Source organism: Idiotropiscis lumnitzeri, chromosome 1, assembly GCF_059441095.1.
Source record: "Idiotropiscis lumnitzeri isolate Australia: NSW breed Sydney's pygmy pipehorse chromosome 1, RoL_Ilum_1.0, whole genome shotgun sequence".
Taxonomy (NCBI): Eukaryota; Metazoa; Chordata; class Actinopteri; order Syngnathiformes; family Syngnathidae; genus Idiotropiscis; species Idiotropiscis lumnitzeri.
Genome location: NC_142391.1, coordinates 27,023,565 through 27,040,110, shown reverse-complemented (window position 1 = coordinate 27,040,110; position 16,546 = coordinate 27,023,565). Strand labels below are relative to the sequence as shown.

General features: G+C 42.0%; 1 protein-coding gene and 1 long non-coding RNA gene across 4 annotated transcripts in view; one reads left to right on the top strand and one right to left on the bottom strand.

The window, feature by feature from the left end:
* Window positions 1–3,084, top strand: part of LOC148344061 (GDNF family receptor alpha-2-like) — a 61,280-nt gene extending 58,196 nt beyond the window's left edge. Inside the window, exon 8 of the mRNA XM_088292381.1 lies at window positions 1,711–3,084. Coding sequence (XP_088148507.1) covers window positions 1,711–1,848 — 138 coding nt within the window. The 3' untranslated portion in view covers window positions 1,849–3,084. The remainder of the gene's footprint in view (window positions 1–1,710) is intronic.
* Window positions 1–16,546, bottom strand: part of LOC148344060 (uncharacterized) — a 117,450-nt gene that overhangs the window by 80,426 nt on the left and 20,478 nt on the right. The window lies entirely within an intron of this gene.

Genomic DNA, 16,546 nt, shown 5'->3' with positions numbered 1-16,546 from the left:
CTGATATGTTTCATAAAAGTACATTTCATGTTAAATTTTAACTACTTAAAGATACAGAAACCGTCTCTCGCCCCAACATGTAATTGGTAATTAGATTTTTAAGAAGCCACTGTAGCACAGTCATATGCTAATTTTCAGCTCAAATAAATGTAATCAATCCTGGACAGATGTAACTTCGGGCTGCTAAAAAAAAAAAAAAGACAAAAACAGTAACACAGTGCCAACGTCGCGATCACTAGCATCTACGTGAGTATGAACCTCCTCATTCACAAGGAGGACGTGCTTTTGTCAACAATTTATGGCTTGACAGAAGTTGGCAAGCTGCGGCGGTGTGCGTGTTGGTGTGAGAGCTCGAGTAAACAAGTGCGTGTTTGGACATTGTCGACTCGGTCACGGTGTCTAAATGTGTGGGTGTGTTTACGCCTTCTCAAAGGCCTTAGCGCATGTGTGGCTATCGGCTGCAGCCACAGATCTGGACTCATGTCAACAGGCTGCTGTCACACATCGCTGCCCCTGCTAATTAATTGGCTTTTAGTTGCAGATTTGTCTGGTGCATTGTCAAAACTACCCATGGCAACCCTGCCCCCCTCCTCTTCATTTTGGCAGCCTTTCCTTAAGCATTTACTCGTGTGGCAGGCTCTCTATCTTTTCTAGGAAAGAAAAATGTCTTTCACCTGTCATGATAATTCAACAATTTTCTCATTATTTATATTCTCCTTATACTTCATATCATGGAAGATGAGTTGCGGGGAGATAACGCCTTTTTTTCCCCTCGACGTAGGGGAAAATGGCATGAAGTGCAATTTCTGCAAAGGTTACATTGGAGAAGATGAGTTGAGGGGACGCCCGAGTACAAAATGTTTCATGTTTCTTATGATGTGTTTCTGTATTGCTGCGACGTGCTGAATATGATGCCTGCTGCAAATTGAGCGTGACTATGTTAACTTGGAGGCAAACTGTTGGGCTTTTGTGCTATACTAGAAGCCAAGAAAATTGGAAAAGTTCTCAAAATGCCAACAATTGTTCTGGGGGGGGAGGGACATATGAGGGCCATTGTTGTGCGTTGCAATAACAGTGCTACTCTAGAGGCCAGGCATTTTAATATCTGGACTGATGTGGTCCCATTGCTCTTTGCTATAATACAACCAGTGTGGCACATTTCTCTCATTTTGCACACAATGCAAAAAGTTCTGCCAGTTTTTTTTGTTTTGTTTTTTTTCTTTTTCATCATACCACATGCGACGAGTTTCATTTTACAAAGTACTGTAACTGTGTCGTTCTGACCTCTTCCCATGGTAATTCATGCCTAATGAAATATTGAAGCCAATCCCTGGGCACTGCTAGCTTCACTCGCTGAGCTTGGCAGTGTGTTTTTCTTGTAAATCAACTCTGTAATGATAGCTTTAAAAAAAAAAAACGGGTTGGCTCGACCTGAAAGAGGCGACACACAAAACGGCGCGGGGTACAAATACGCACGCATCAACACATTCGCTCCAGCGAAGATTTCACATTCGTGCCAAAGTGAGTCTCCCATGCGTTGAAGATTTGGACTTTGTGACTCACCACTTTCCTTCCTCTGCTCGGACAGCAGCCTGGTGTCACCTCCGCCCCGAATCAAATGCCACAACATGAGACCGAGTGTGTGAGTCACGTCTAACCTTTACACGTCTAACTCTCTCCCTCTCCATGTATGTCCCTCCATGTGCTCAGTATCCCGAACCGAGAGACGGCGGGCCCGGCAAACCTCAGGGCCTGCCAGGGGATCACTGCGCCTGTGTGCGTGCCAACGTCTGGGCTCTGCTTCTCGGCCTGGCTTTGGCTCTGCTCCGGGCTCAACATGCCTTATAGAAGTGCCAGGAGGGGGAAAAGAGGTCACCCTCCCACAAGCTGATCCCAAAAGCAGAAGGTGTTATTTCTCTGACTGATATTAAGAAGGCAGCATCGCTGGACATTTGATGTGAAAAAAAAAAAACTTTGAACGGGAGAATGCAAAAAATATATATATTTAAAATAAAATAAAAGGAGAGCGGGAGTTGAAATGCTTGACTTTGATTTGGTGTCATCCTACCTACGGACCACTTGGATGGAACACATGGCTTTACAAGGACCCTCGCTGGCATGAGGGCCAACTCTCTCCCATAAAGACCTCTCAGCAAAAGGAGGGAGCCATGATGCTCAAAGGCTGGCAAAGAGAAAACGATCAACGAGAAGGTGTAGAAAGAAACATTTCGGCTCTCAGTCTCGTTTGTATCGTCTTTGGGTTGTTGACTTGAGGGGGCCCAAGGATGATGATTACAGCGTGTTTAATGTAAACTGTAATCTGTAAAACCTACTCAGTGTTTTAAGTGTTGGTATAGTATCTGTGTAAAAAAAAAAAAAATTCCTTTTGGGTGCCCCCGGTGCAATTTGACAGGAGACAGCCAAGCGTTGTCAATGGTTCTTTGCTCATTTGAGATGTTGCTGTTGACCACCGTGGCAGTAAACCATACATCCACTTGCACATATGAATATCTGTCTCTATGTATTTAATGAAAAAAAAAAAAAAGAACAAAAAGAATACCTTGCTTTCTTTATCTCCGCCAAAATGGTATCTGCAGTCCTGTTGAACTATGATGACTGTGTCGACTTTGAAATGGATTTGTTACTTCTGTAAGGCCTTCATTATCCGCGTTTCAATGCGTCTATGTAAGGAATGATGACAAAGAATGTATACAGGAATGAGATTAAATGAAGCGTGTGCTTAGAAAGCTACAGCCCGATGTGTGAGTGATTGAACATGCTCATCAAGACAATCAACACTGTGTGTGTTTGCCTGAGTTTACGGTGGATATAAAAAGTCTACACACCCCTGCTCAAATGGCAGGGTTTGATATTATAATAAATGAGCCGAAGAGAAAACATTTCAAAATATTTTCCACCATTTAAGAGACCTAAAGTCTAACCTGCACAGCAACTGATTCAGAAAAAAAAAATCATTATTCTTCACACATCTCACCTGTCACCATTTATAGTGCATCAAATGAATGCCAAATAAGTTAAAGCTTTTCTAGTATGGTGACAAACATACCTTTTGAAATTTTGTTTCACTGGACGACAATACAAAATCTCCCAAACACACAAGGTGGGTGTGCACACATTTGTTATTCAGTTTTACGTGGTCTCTGAAAACTTGAGTTATCGATCTCACTAATGGTGGAAATAGTTGTGAAAATATTTCTCTCTTTTTTTTAATACCACCAAAACCTGACATTTGATCAGAGTGGGTGTTGAGACTTTTTTTTCCTTTTTTTTTTTTTTTAATAATCGCTATACAATACATGCCTGAGAAAATGTTGGGTCATCAATTGCAATGAGACCAGTTTGAGAAGGCAAGACAAAAAATCTTATATTGAAAAAGGAAGGAAAGCTATTTTTCACTGTCCAGTTAAATCTGATGTTTGTGCTGAATTTTATTGATAAGACTAGTGAGGTATTTTGCAGTGAGGCTATTTTTTTCCGCTCAAAGTTTTAATGGACTGTTTTATCTGTATGCTAAAGTTGCCATGTGTAGTTGCTACTGAGCTTAGCTGCATATAAAGATTGAATATTAGAAAAAGGCTGGTCTATTTTTTCACAGGTAAACCCCTAATATGGGCGCCATTGTTATTCACATGTGACCACCGGACTGAACATAACCAATACTTGTGAGAAGCGAATAGAAGACCTTTAGTGTTGCCGGCTGCACAGACGAGCATTAGTGAAAATTAGCTTCTGATAACAGGCACATGACAAGGGTTGCTCTGTTCACGACGGGCTTCCTATGCCTAAAACATCGGAATTTTGCCTGCAAATCAACCACTAAACGATGCTAACACAGCAGTAAGGTCATAATTACAGTAAATATTTGTATGAAAAACACGGAAGCATGCATTTCTGCCATGCTCAATTGTTGTCATGGTAACGCAAAGCCATACTCTCATTGGCACATGCCGCAATGGAGTGAGGTTGGGTGCACAGTGGCTCATTTGCATAAGAAAGGGCAGACTTCAGATACAAAGTTTAATTTGTTCGGTGACCACGATCTCATATCATCTTCCACCATTGAAATGAATGGAAATGCCATTCAGCAATTACAGAATCCGGAATAAGAAAAATACAATCAAAATGTTTGGAATGGATTTTAATTTTCAGCAAGAATAGCATTCTTTGAAGTTGTACTTTCTAAAAATATAGAGCAACAACAATTAAATGGAATATCGATAAATGAAGCTGTTTTTGTCACAATTCAGTGGAAATTGTTCCTCTCCTGATTGTGTGCGGCATGACGAGCAGAGGACAGCGTAATATAGACTTGTGCTTACATCGTACATATGTTGCGCGCTCTAATTGTTGATGCTTTTGACATGCAGTCCTTTGAGATTACGAATGGTTCCCAGTGAATTAATACGAAGGTAAAAAAAAAAAAAAATCATCGAAAGGCATAAAAAGACACTCAGTTATCACAAATGCTTCATGTTTTTTTTTCATTTTCTATTCCTGGCCTTGAGGTGTTTGTCATACAAATATTTACTGCCTTTACTTGCTAGTTATGTTGAGCCGTTCAAACAAATTCAGAAAACATCACCGCTCTGACAGAACTCGTAAAACCGAGGATCTCATGTCTACAAGATATGTGGCACAAAGTCATCCGATATAGTGTTGCAAGTATGTTACAGTTCATGCCACAACCCCCTCCCCCTACCATCCTCAGTTTTAATACAAAATCTTTGTAAAAATGGTGTGGAAAAGCACATACTTGCAGAGGAGGACTGTTAAAACACATTGGAGGAAACAACTGCTCTTTAAAGCGATGTAATGGCTCCGTTTCCCCATGAGTCTTGTTGCGGCCACTCTCATCTCTCGACACCAACTAATGATGCTGCTTGCTCGTCCAACGGCCACGCTTTCTCACAGTGCTCGCATGGCCTGCCGATGCACATCCTTTGCAGGGCGCTTTCAACTTAATCGTTTTATGTCCGCTTAAGAAGAATTTGGCCTTTGAAGTCTACATACAGGGCAAGTTGCGTAGGGAGGGAAAGTTACATGGGCCACACAAACACCAGGCGGTGGTGTCTGATTGCAATTTGAACACTTTGGCCAGTCTTTTTTTATAAGCATTCTAGAGCTCAATTGCACTCACATCAGACTTGAGTCGGAGTTAGCCTGCTGCATCGCATACAGAAGCAAAAGGCTTTCTTGTACGCAAGTATCAAATGCAAAGCGATGTTTTGGGTGACTGTTGCCGTTTTCTGTTCAGGAATCAATTAATTATGTGCTTTTAACCGCTTATGATGATTAGGTTTTTGCTTTTTTAATACTGCAGTCGGCAAAATAATTGCTTTTTCGGCTGAGCAACACTCTGCCTTTAGACATACTGATTCTTATTGTTCACAGAGTAGAGGATTTAGGGCAGGCACGCACTGAAATTTGGGTATAAAAATACAGAGATGAGCTCTCAAAGTATGCATTGGTTGAGAAGGAATCACACGAATGCATCACAAGGAAGACGGTTACAGCGCTGTCGCTTTGCGCAAAATGCAGCTGTAGCGAACGTAAATATTAGTAAAAGGACTTTCCACTGGAGCATGGTAAGTAATCTCTCGCAAAAGCAAACATTCTGCAAAATGTAAATTGCCTCGTAAATTTCCTGCAGCTGAATCCCTCCGATGAAACAGCAACAAATGTGAAGATGTTCTTTTTTAGTCGCCTGGATTCCATCAAAGTGAACACCGGCAGCTAAAGGCAATACATCATGTTCCTTCAAACTGAACCTGGGATTGTCCCGTGCAGGCAGATTTAGTCAAATGTGCTTTCGCTGTGGTAGAAATAGATGTAAAATGATTGTGAGCAGAATACCATTACTGACTGCAGCTCCTTGTTCTACACAAACAATGGTCAGTTCCCGTAGGAAATGGAAAGACGTTCTAATCTGTTGAGTTTAGTGCTTTGGCTCTCTCGCAGTCAAAACTGCACTCATTAGAGGTCTTATCTAAGCAAACTACAAAAAAATAAAACACCTTAAAAAACATTGTGTAATACTGTGTTGTTTTCACCTTGTTATTTTTTTCTTATAATCCTGTGAGGAAACAAACAACGGTATATATCAACTTGCGGTGAACTTTTCAACACTTTTGTATCGTCCAATATGATATAGAATAAAAAAAAAAATTATTATCTTTTGCGGCATATTATTTGAAATATATACTCATAAGGAGCATCGCAAGACACAGAGCAGCCACAAAATTGTGGTTACTTGAACAATGCGATGATATCTAATACATCGGTTAACCAAATATGGACAAGGGCAGAATTACTTTACAAAAATGCTTTTTTTGCTGTAGTTTACATCTTAAATCCAGTAAGTTCCATCCAACCATACATTCATTCATCTTCGAGAGGGGATCAGGATTTTCACGGATTAATATATACATAATGGGAAAATGGAGTGGAAAAAACTGGACCCCATCACCCTCTAAAAACCCAAATTATTTAAAAATGTCAAAAAATAATATAATAAAACCTTGGGTTATTAATAATGGCAACACAAAATGTCCCTGAAGTGAACAAGATTGTGTTTTCTGTAATGTTTGATTTTTGCGGATCCAATCAATGACGTCATTAACAAATAATGACATTCCATTTGATGGCAGATTTTGCATTAAATTTAAAATAAATCCAGTTGACAGATCTGCGTAAAGTCTCCTCCTATCCGCCCTCGTCCTATCCTAGCTGACTTTGTGCACATGGTGGACTACGCTATGAACTGGTTGCCCGTCAGTCGCAGATCACATATAAAAGACAGACAACCGTTCACTCTCATATTCACAGCAAACTGAACCCACGTTGCCTTCACATAGTCAGGTGAGAACTACAACACCATCACTGACCTGCATAAGTTTTGTTTTTTGTTCCTAAATGTTGCTTTCTGCCACTGACCACAATTCATCATTTTGCTCTTAATAACAAAACAACAACAACAAAATTTTGTTTGGCTCAACTAAACAGGCAATTAAAATAACAGCCGGATTAAGGGTCCCAACCCGCAGAAAACAAATTAATCAAATATTCATGGCGGCCCTCTCGTCAGCCCAAGTTTGAGGTGAAAAACACTGCTGATCAGCAGTTCCTTAACATGGCTCAAGAGAGATCTTATGCAGGAGTTACACAACAAGCAGCTCAATTTAGACACATTTCCAACATTTTAACGCTGCGCAAGAGTGCAGCGGTGAAGCGGCTTGAAAAGAGAAATAAAGTGCTTTTATAGCAGGAAGAAGTGCTCTGTCGCGGCTGGGTATGCTTGTTAGATGTACTGCCAAACTGATAACGATGTGTGTCTGCACAATTTAAGCTCCCAGATAGAAATACGTAGGACATGCGTTTGCGTTGGTGTAAAAGAGACAAACTTTAAAGCACAAACTTGCCGCCGCTTCTTTTGTGGTTGTGTCCTTGCGTCGCTTCATAGTGTATATTCAAAGTCCAAGCCAGTCTTTGCGCCAGCGTGTGAACTCTTGTGTGTAAACAGCTGTGCATGTGGATGCGATTGAGAAAGGAGGATTGAAACAGAGAATTTGCAGGAAAAGAAAATTCATTTTCTAGTAATCACCCCTCCATCAGTGCGGGGTTGTGTTCCAGACCTCACCTGCAATAATTCCAACTAAAGACATTTTCTGGGTCGTAATATGTACAAGCCATTCATTACAGAAGGTTTTAACCTGAAGCACAAAAGTTATGCGTTGAATGATAAAAAGATTCAGTTTGCAAGTGACCCTGGGTTATCAGGTCACTACGAATGCAGAATCTTGCAGTTTTTTTTAATTTTTTTTATCAAAAGTAATAAACTTAACTTAGCATCTCATAATATACACAAAACTCAGATCCAAAGATGTACATTACAAATTTAACCTATAGCTGTCACTTTCTGTCGGCATAAAAAGCAGGATTAAAGCAGATGACGTTCAATCATTTCGCAACAAAAACTACCACAAAGGCTGTGCTGAAATCGTAAGAGAAAATGTATAAACGCTTTCTTATTGATGAAATGTGCATGTAGCGGTTCTCCCAGACTCACCGGTACAACCTTACGCCGATGGCATTTTCGCCCTGGAGATAAATAAAGATAATGTATAAATAAAAATAAAAAAGTCCTTTTAAAAAAAAAACTTCTCGTCTTCCATGCCCAAATTGGATGTCGGTGCAAGACTAACGGAAAGACCATTCCATTTCTGGATAAAATGTTCATCTGTGGTTATTAACTGTATAAAAAATAGAACAGTGAAATACTGGGACCACAAACCTAGAACCAACAATGGAGGAGCATTTCCTGGACATTTTTTTTTTAATACAGTCAAAGGAGGCCAGCTTCTTTCTTCCCAATGTCGAGACATCGGCAGAGAAGGCAAGTAGCAGAAGGTAGTGTGCGTTTGCGCGTGTGTGCGTTTGCGCGTGTGAGTGTGTGTGCTGATCATTTGGGGGCATGGGGATGAGAATAAGCGTCAGGTAGCTGTAGCTTCACAACTGATTAATGAGTCAGTGGGATGATGTCGCTTATCAACATTCTGCACATGTTGGTGAGAGATGGTTTACTGGGGCTAGGAATTCCGCAATCACACCGCTACCATCGCCATCCCATCATTGCGTTGCTTTCCTTTTTTTTTTCTTTTTCAGTGGGGGTTCTCCTCATCTCTAAATGCCACCGGATGCACACTGATGCAATTGAAACCACCTCGAGTCGACCAAAGTGCCCGATAGTTTTGTCTGAGAAACATTTGATGAATCCGATCGCGTAGAAGTTCACGGCACGCATCACGGCCTTTGTTTCGTGAGATTAGCGCAGGAAATGATGTAAACACTCCTAATGAGACGTTAATGTGAAAAGTTGTGCAGTAAAGGGCAGCACGTTGACAGCTGGAAGAACACCCTGGCTAAAATTTTTAGCGATGGACACGGACGCGCTTAAAAATATATCCCATTTACAGCTGACACAGCTGAATGTTTGATACCAACGCAGATTGATCCAGTTTGATACGGCGTGTGGATTTGTTGCTTTTCATAAATATGTACACCACGCTTCAATGGCTCTCTAAACCAATGTGACAGGAGGCTGGAATGACAAATCATCGTCTTTATTGTCATTAATTCCGACTTTTACATGCACATTAACAAAATGTCCTCAGCATTTGCATCGCAGCAGTGGAAATGAAGCGCACGCTGGAGGAAAGTACGGCTCGTGAGAATGCAAGAGGGAGCAGTTCTGCGTGGTTTCCGTGTCTTACCAACAACCAGTTCAGCAATGCAATAAACTGCGCAGTAACAAAAGTCGTTCATAGGACTTATTAGTGAAAACTGGCTTTGGAAATTGCTTTTATCCAAATAGTGGTGTCTCTGGGGTGCCTGCCCACCAAACAAGTGTGAAATTAAACAACCAGGTAAATATGTCGCTATCTGCCTAGTTCTGAAAATGTGTCCATACGCGAGCCATTCTGAATTTTGTGGGTTGTAGCATATGTATATGCCAAAATTATGATGTCGCAATAAGGCTAGTGTACATAATAACAGACTTTCTCCATCTATGACATGTCAGCCCAGTTGGGTGAAGCTCCAGAGCCACTTTCAAGCCACGGCTGGAATTCGGCAGCTGCGCTTAACTGAAAAAAGACGATGCAGAAAGACCCTCATCCTGCACAACTGTGGTCAGATCAAAGCCAAAGGCTGCATTAGGAAAGCTTCTTTGGCCTCGCATTGACCTATCAGTATATGGGGCGGGGTTAAAAGTCGCTCACTTGCATTGGATAGGTCCATGTAAAGTGAAACTTTTGATCGTTGAGGTACTTCTGAAAAAAAAAAGCATGTCTTGCATGTCAGGAAGACACTTGGTAGCTCTCACAATGCGTAGCAAGAGACCATATGCAGCAGGAGAGGAGAATGTTTTTGAATTTACCGGAACAATTAAATGCTCCTCTGCTAGATAGCAAAAAGTACAATAATCGTGGATATCCGCCTGTTGGCATTCCAGAATAAGTGGCTTCCTGCGAGTTTATCATCTTTTTCTTCCACATTACACTTCTGTGCAGTTCTTAAACTTTTGCTGCTTGTAAAAAGGAACAGCTTATTTTTTTTAGGGTTCAGCATAAACATCCATTGGTCGTAACCTCTGTCACACACTTTTACCAACTTCACCACTTTTACAAAAAAAAAAAAAAGAATCTTTGTTCATGACAACAGGGGAGCCCGGAAGGAAATTAACTTCACCTATTTAAATGTGCGAACGTGGTTTATTGGCTTTTCAGGATAATTATCTCAATTAACAGCGAAAAGAACTTGGTGATCCTGTTAAAAAGATGCCCTTTTGGCCAAAGCTGCAAAAAAAAAAAGGTGGTCAGTGGAAAAATGCAGACACTGATGTATTCCATTCATGCAAACTAAGCAGTGTCAGTACATATATCAACACATCCCCAGTGAAGATAATACAATTTGATAAATGCAAATGGTACACTCATGATATTTTTTTTTTCATTTCACACATTCATATTAACAAGCCAGTTTTATTGGCGGAATCTCTGGAGATGCACGCATGATTCAGTTGTCCTTGTCACTCCCGTGCAACATTTTAATCAAAATCTAATAAATGGTCTCTGGTTGGAGGGCATTCATGACATAAAAGAAAAACATGATATAATATAAAAAGGGGGCCTCTTCAACAGTGAGACACTTAGATTGCAGGTTAAATCTCTGACATTGCCGAGTCTGGTGTGCTTGAATCATTTGAATTCGTCTGAACATTTTTTTAGTATTACATTGGAGACAAAAGCAATTATATATATATACGAGCTGAAGAGAGTGCAGCGTCAGCTGAGAAGGAGGATCCGAGAGGGGAAAAAGTCCTACAGGATGCGGATGGAAGAACAACTGCAGCGGAACAATGCCAGGGATGTCTGGAGGGGCCTGAAGACCATCTCAGGCCACGGACAAGCAGGTAAGACCCAGAAGGGGGGGGGGCTTCAGTGGGCAAATGAGTTGAACCTATTTTTCAATAGGTTTGATCAAATGTCTGACCCCGCTCAGGCTTCCCTGATGCAGCCCCCACCCACCCCTCCTGCCACTGCGAACAAGACCCTCTCTCCCCCTCTCTCGCCCCTCTCTCTCTCCACAGGCTCCAGTTCCCAGCCACATCAGACAACCACCACTTCCTCCTGCTCAGCCTTGTTCCTCACAACATCTCAGGTGAAGAACCAGCTGAGGAAGATGAAGGCGAGGAAGGCGGCAGGCCCAGATGGGATCAGCTCCCAGCTCCTCAAATCCTGCGCAGACCAGCTGTGTGGAATCGTCCAGCACATGTTCAACCTGAGCTTGAAGCTGGGCAGAGTCCCCCAGCTGTGGAAAACATCCTGCCTGGTTCCGGTTCCAAAGACACCCCATCCGAAGGAGCTCAACAACTTCAGACCAGTGGCGCTGACGTCTCATCTGATGAAGACCCTGGAGAGACTGGTCCTCGTCCATCTGCGCCCCCTGGTCAGCTCCTCAATGGACCCACTCCAGTTTGCATACCAGCCTGGCATCAGTGTGGATGATGCCATCATCTACCTGCTCCACACTTCACTCTCCCACCTGGAGAAGGCGGGGGGCACGGTGAGGATCATGTTCTTTGACTTCTCAAGTGCTTTCAACACCATCCAGCCCGCCTTATTGGGAGACAAGCTGGAGCAGGCGGGAGTGGCCCACCACCTCATCACATGGATTCACAACTACCTCACAAACCGGCCACAGTACGTGAGAACACAGGACTGTGTGTCTGACGTGCTCCTCTGCAGCACGGGAGCGCCGCAGGGAACTGTGCTGGCTCCCTTCCTGTTCACCCTCTACACCTCGGACTACAAATACAATTCCACAACCTGTCACCTGCAGAAGTTCTCTGATGACTCTGCGATTGTCGGCCTCATCACTGACGATGACGATCGGGAGTACAGAGGGGTTACGCAGGGGTTCGTGGACTGGTGTCAGCAGAACCGCCTCCAAATCAACGCTGGGAAATCCAAAGAGCTGGTGGTGGATTTCCGCAAGCGTCGGCACTCTCCACCTGCACCAGTGAATATCCAGGGAACAGACGTTGAGAGGGTCTCAACTTACAAGTACCTGGGTGTTCATCTGAACAATAAACTGGACTGGAGCGACAACACAGGCGCTCTCTATAGGAAGGGTCAGAGCAGACTCTTCCTACTCAGGCGGCTGAGGTCCTTTGGCGTTCGGGGAACACTCCTCAGGAACTTCTATGACTCGGTGGTTTCATCAGTCATCTTCTATGGAGTGGTCTCCTGGGCAGGAGGCATCTCGGGCCGAGACAAAAAGAGACTGGACAAACTGGTGAGGAGGGCCAGCTCTGTCCTGGGCTGCTCCCTGGACTCTGTGGACTCAGTGGGGGGCAGGAGGATGACGGCAAAACTGTCATCAATGCTGGACAAACCAGCCCACCCATTCAATGACACTCTGAGAACACTTTACAGCTCCTTCAGTGACAGACTTTTACACCCTCGCTGTACCAAAGAGAGATTTCGCCGCTCCTTCCTGCCAACTGCTGTCAGACTTTTTAACAAGAACATTGGGTCAGGCCTACAAACGGGAGGGCATTAGTGCAATTGTGCAGTCCTAGGATGCAATATTAACTACTACTGTACTTTCAGCCAAGGGTGTACTTAAATATTGACCAATGATGTATTTTGTTTACCATTACAGTATTCTTATTACAATACTTCTATCACTGTAGTATTTCTACCACTGCAGGATGTTCACTACTACAGTACTTTTATCATTGCAGTACTTTTATCATTGCAGTATTTTTCTATCATTGCGGTACTTTTACTATTACAGTACTTTTACCATTGCAGTACTTTTACCATTGCAGTACTTTCATCATTGCAGTATTTTTCTATCGTTGCAGTACTTTTACTATTACAGTACTTTTACCATTGCAGTATTTTCTATCATGCAGTACTTTTCTATCATTTCAGTACTCTTACCATTACAGTACTTTTATCATTGCAATATTTTTATGATTGCAGTATTTTCAATCATTCAGTAGTTTTTATCATTACAGCGTTTCCCCCTCCGTATAATGGACAAACATTAGGAGTGTTTCCTTACACTTAGATACGTTTATACTGTGTATATTTGCATGCTTTTTCTGAATGTCTGCTGCTAATGTTATACATTAACGGCTACATTACGCCGCCGACTCTGTGTGATCTATATCTTTGCTGCTGTAACACCTCAAATTTCCCCATTGTGGGACTAATAAAGGACATCTTATCTTATCTTATCTTATATATATATATATATATATATATATATATATATATTATTTATATTTATATATATATATATATATATACATATATTATTTATATATATAAATAATATATATATATATTTTATTCATTTATTTTTTTTATATATATATATTTTTTTTTTTTTTTTTGCTGAGCAGTTTTCCCCTCCTGTCGAGAAGTCTCCCTTTCCTTTCCTGACTCAGGGGAAGTTGCTTTAACCTTTAAAAGAATGAGTATGATTGAGGATGCCTTAAAACAGTGTGAGGCAATGCAAGCATATTTATCAAACGTGAAATTCAGTTACTATCATCACATCAAGACGAATTGCACATTATCTTGCGGATGACAAGTCAGTAAGTCAAGTAAAGCAACAAATCATCCGATAGGTTGTGTTGAGCATTTTGTCGATCAAAGCAGACGGTAAGAGATCTTTTTCCTCTTGATAAAACTGAATTCTGCAATATAAATCGACAATTTTTATGAATAAGGCTGGAGGGTCAAAGCCGGATGGGAACCGAGATAGCGGTCGGAGGGCGGGGGACTGACGAGCAAAAAAAGGGCCCAGCTCTGGCGAAAACATATTTGCTTAAAGCCATCGGTAACCGGAATATCCCACCGAGTTGTCGCCAGACTTTCGACAACGCAAAAACAGGCGGCAGCCTTGTCGGCTGCATCACCTCTCCTCTTGGTGTTGTATCCGTGCGCAGGCCCATATAGTGAAAAAGTCATTCAGCCTTTGGCTCACACAAAATAACAGATTTTTGTGCACATACTTCTGGCTAGTTGCATACCATTCACACAATCAAGCGGGGTTGCCATGACAAAAAGTGAAAAAAAAGTGCTCTTTAGAAATATGCGCACCATCACAATTGTGATTTTGAACCTTTTGGTCTCAGGGCAAATCATGCTCATCCTTCATTCACTCCAACTGTGGTGGTGTTGACGGGCTGTTAGCTCAATGAAGACTAAATTGGAGAGCCACAGTAACAGACAGGAGCACTTTAATTGGAAATGGAAATAAACAAAACGAAAAACGCTGTTTATTTTGAAGCGAGACTTTTGATCGTGTGGCGAGCAGAGAGGACAGCAGACCACTTGAGATGTAATTGTTTGCTCCAGGGAGGCAAGCCTGCACATTTCAATTGTCAGGAAAAAGTGAGGATGCAAGAAAGCTACGGGGGAGGGACTGGCGGATGGATGAAAGAAAAGATGGAATGGAGAGAACAGAGACAGCAGAAGAAAGAGCAGGACAAGCTCCTGGAATTGCGAAACAATCCGATATGGATTCGCCCGTCGCGGCCCGACTTTGACTGCGCCATGCTCACGCTACGAACTCTGACATGTTGGGTGGTTATTGATGGAGCCATCATAACCAGCCTGAACATGTGTAATGAAATTCTCCTCTTCTTATTAGATTTGGCAATGGGATTGCCGTCTCTCACGCAGCTGCAGTCTGGTTTCTATTGCATAGTCGCCAAGGCCGCCCTACGCCGAGTATGCACACACACTCCACAGAAGTACATGTGATTGTGGACTGTGTTTCGCGCCACTCTTGCTGCTGTTGTCATTTACCCTCACCCAATGGGCGGGACAACAGTGAGTTTTCACTCCTTCCTAATTTGACTCTCGGCGGAAGCAAGAGCAAAAGCCAATCGCGAACATGAGTTCCCGACGAAATAGGCCACAGGTGCAACACCAGAGTTGTTGCGAGCTACAGGCAGCATGCAATGCTTTCTCAGGGGCAGCAAAAGAAGCCAGTGTGTTAATGAAACAGAATAGCGAATGTGTGTAATACAACACAAATACATGCATAATTTATTGTATATATAGGATGGGAACTGAATATTTCATCAGACACCGGTTCATGAACAGCCTTCGTGGCCACGAGAGGAGTTTGGATCCAAATATCCAAAACAGAGGAAAAAAATGAAAGGCGAGAAAGCAGAGACGGAGTACAAAATTCACATGACAGGTTTGGTTATCTTGAATGCTAATGCAGTCTGTGTGCTGGCTGGAGTGACACAGGGATTTTTTTTTTATTGATAAATGGAGCAGAACTATGCTCTAATACGACATATGCAGACACTTTGCAGGGACCTGGGTAAAAGATGCTCTCCAAAAAGGCACTGATGAAGACCGACTGTCTGGACTTGGCTCACATTACTCCCCAACCTCGTGGCCCAGCACGTTTGCATGCTTATGATGTATACATACTGAAAGAATCATTATTCCTGCTACCTGGGGTGATTTCAAATGGTGTGGGTGTTTTTTGTTTTGTTTTTTTCTTTAGTTTGCAGGATCTCTTCTAAACGGCGCAAAGTTGGAATATTTGAATTTAGAAAGGGTGACCCATCAGGACGCCTGCTTTAAATAAAACACAGAGCAACCCATAACTGACTTTTCTCACTTTCAATCTGCTTTTCAAAGAATTTGCTATTCAAAATAGGGCCAAAACCATCTTTTCCATGGCACTGGTCAACTTCCATTTTTATTCGCGCAGTGGGCACACATTTGCCCTTTGGCATTTGCAAAGTTACATATTCTCAGATTTGATTCCAAATCCACCCTCTTTAATTCATGGAAAAGCATTTTGTAATGCGACAAAATAAGTCTGAAATAATTCATCTACACCATGTATATTTATTCAGTTGAAGTGTCTCTAATTGAGACAGCGAACAATCACCGTGAAACACACCAAGAAAAAGTTCCAAAATCTATCCAGTTACGATAATGGAGCTACGTTAGGTTAGATGGAAACGGCGCAAAAATGAATGGACTCCATAGCAGCAGAAGCTGAGTGATGGTGTCGTCATTCACTGGTCGGACTGGAATAGAGTCAGCGGTTCCAAAAATGGATGGATTCTTTCTTTAAGATCATTCGTTGAGGCTCCTTTTAGAATAAGTATCGCCCCAATAAAATCGGTGAGGTGTTGAAGTCGATAGAATCAAATGTTGTTAGTACATATATTTGTGTAAAACTATTGAGGCAGCCAGTACAAAAGCAAAAAAACATGGTGCATGACGACAAATTGTCAAGGAGCAATCTAAAAGGTTAAACCCCGTAAATGTATCTTGAAAAATCTATTTCGGGTACGCAGAAAAGCTGCAAGGCAAAGCACGTGCACAGAATTTGTCGATAGGTATATGTGAAAAACATGCATGAAAATTTACACTTTCAATTCATGCTGACTTAGAAGTTCACAATTCAT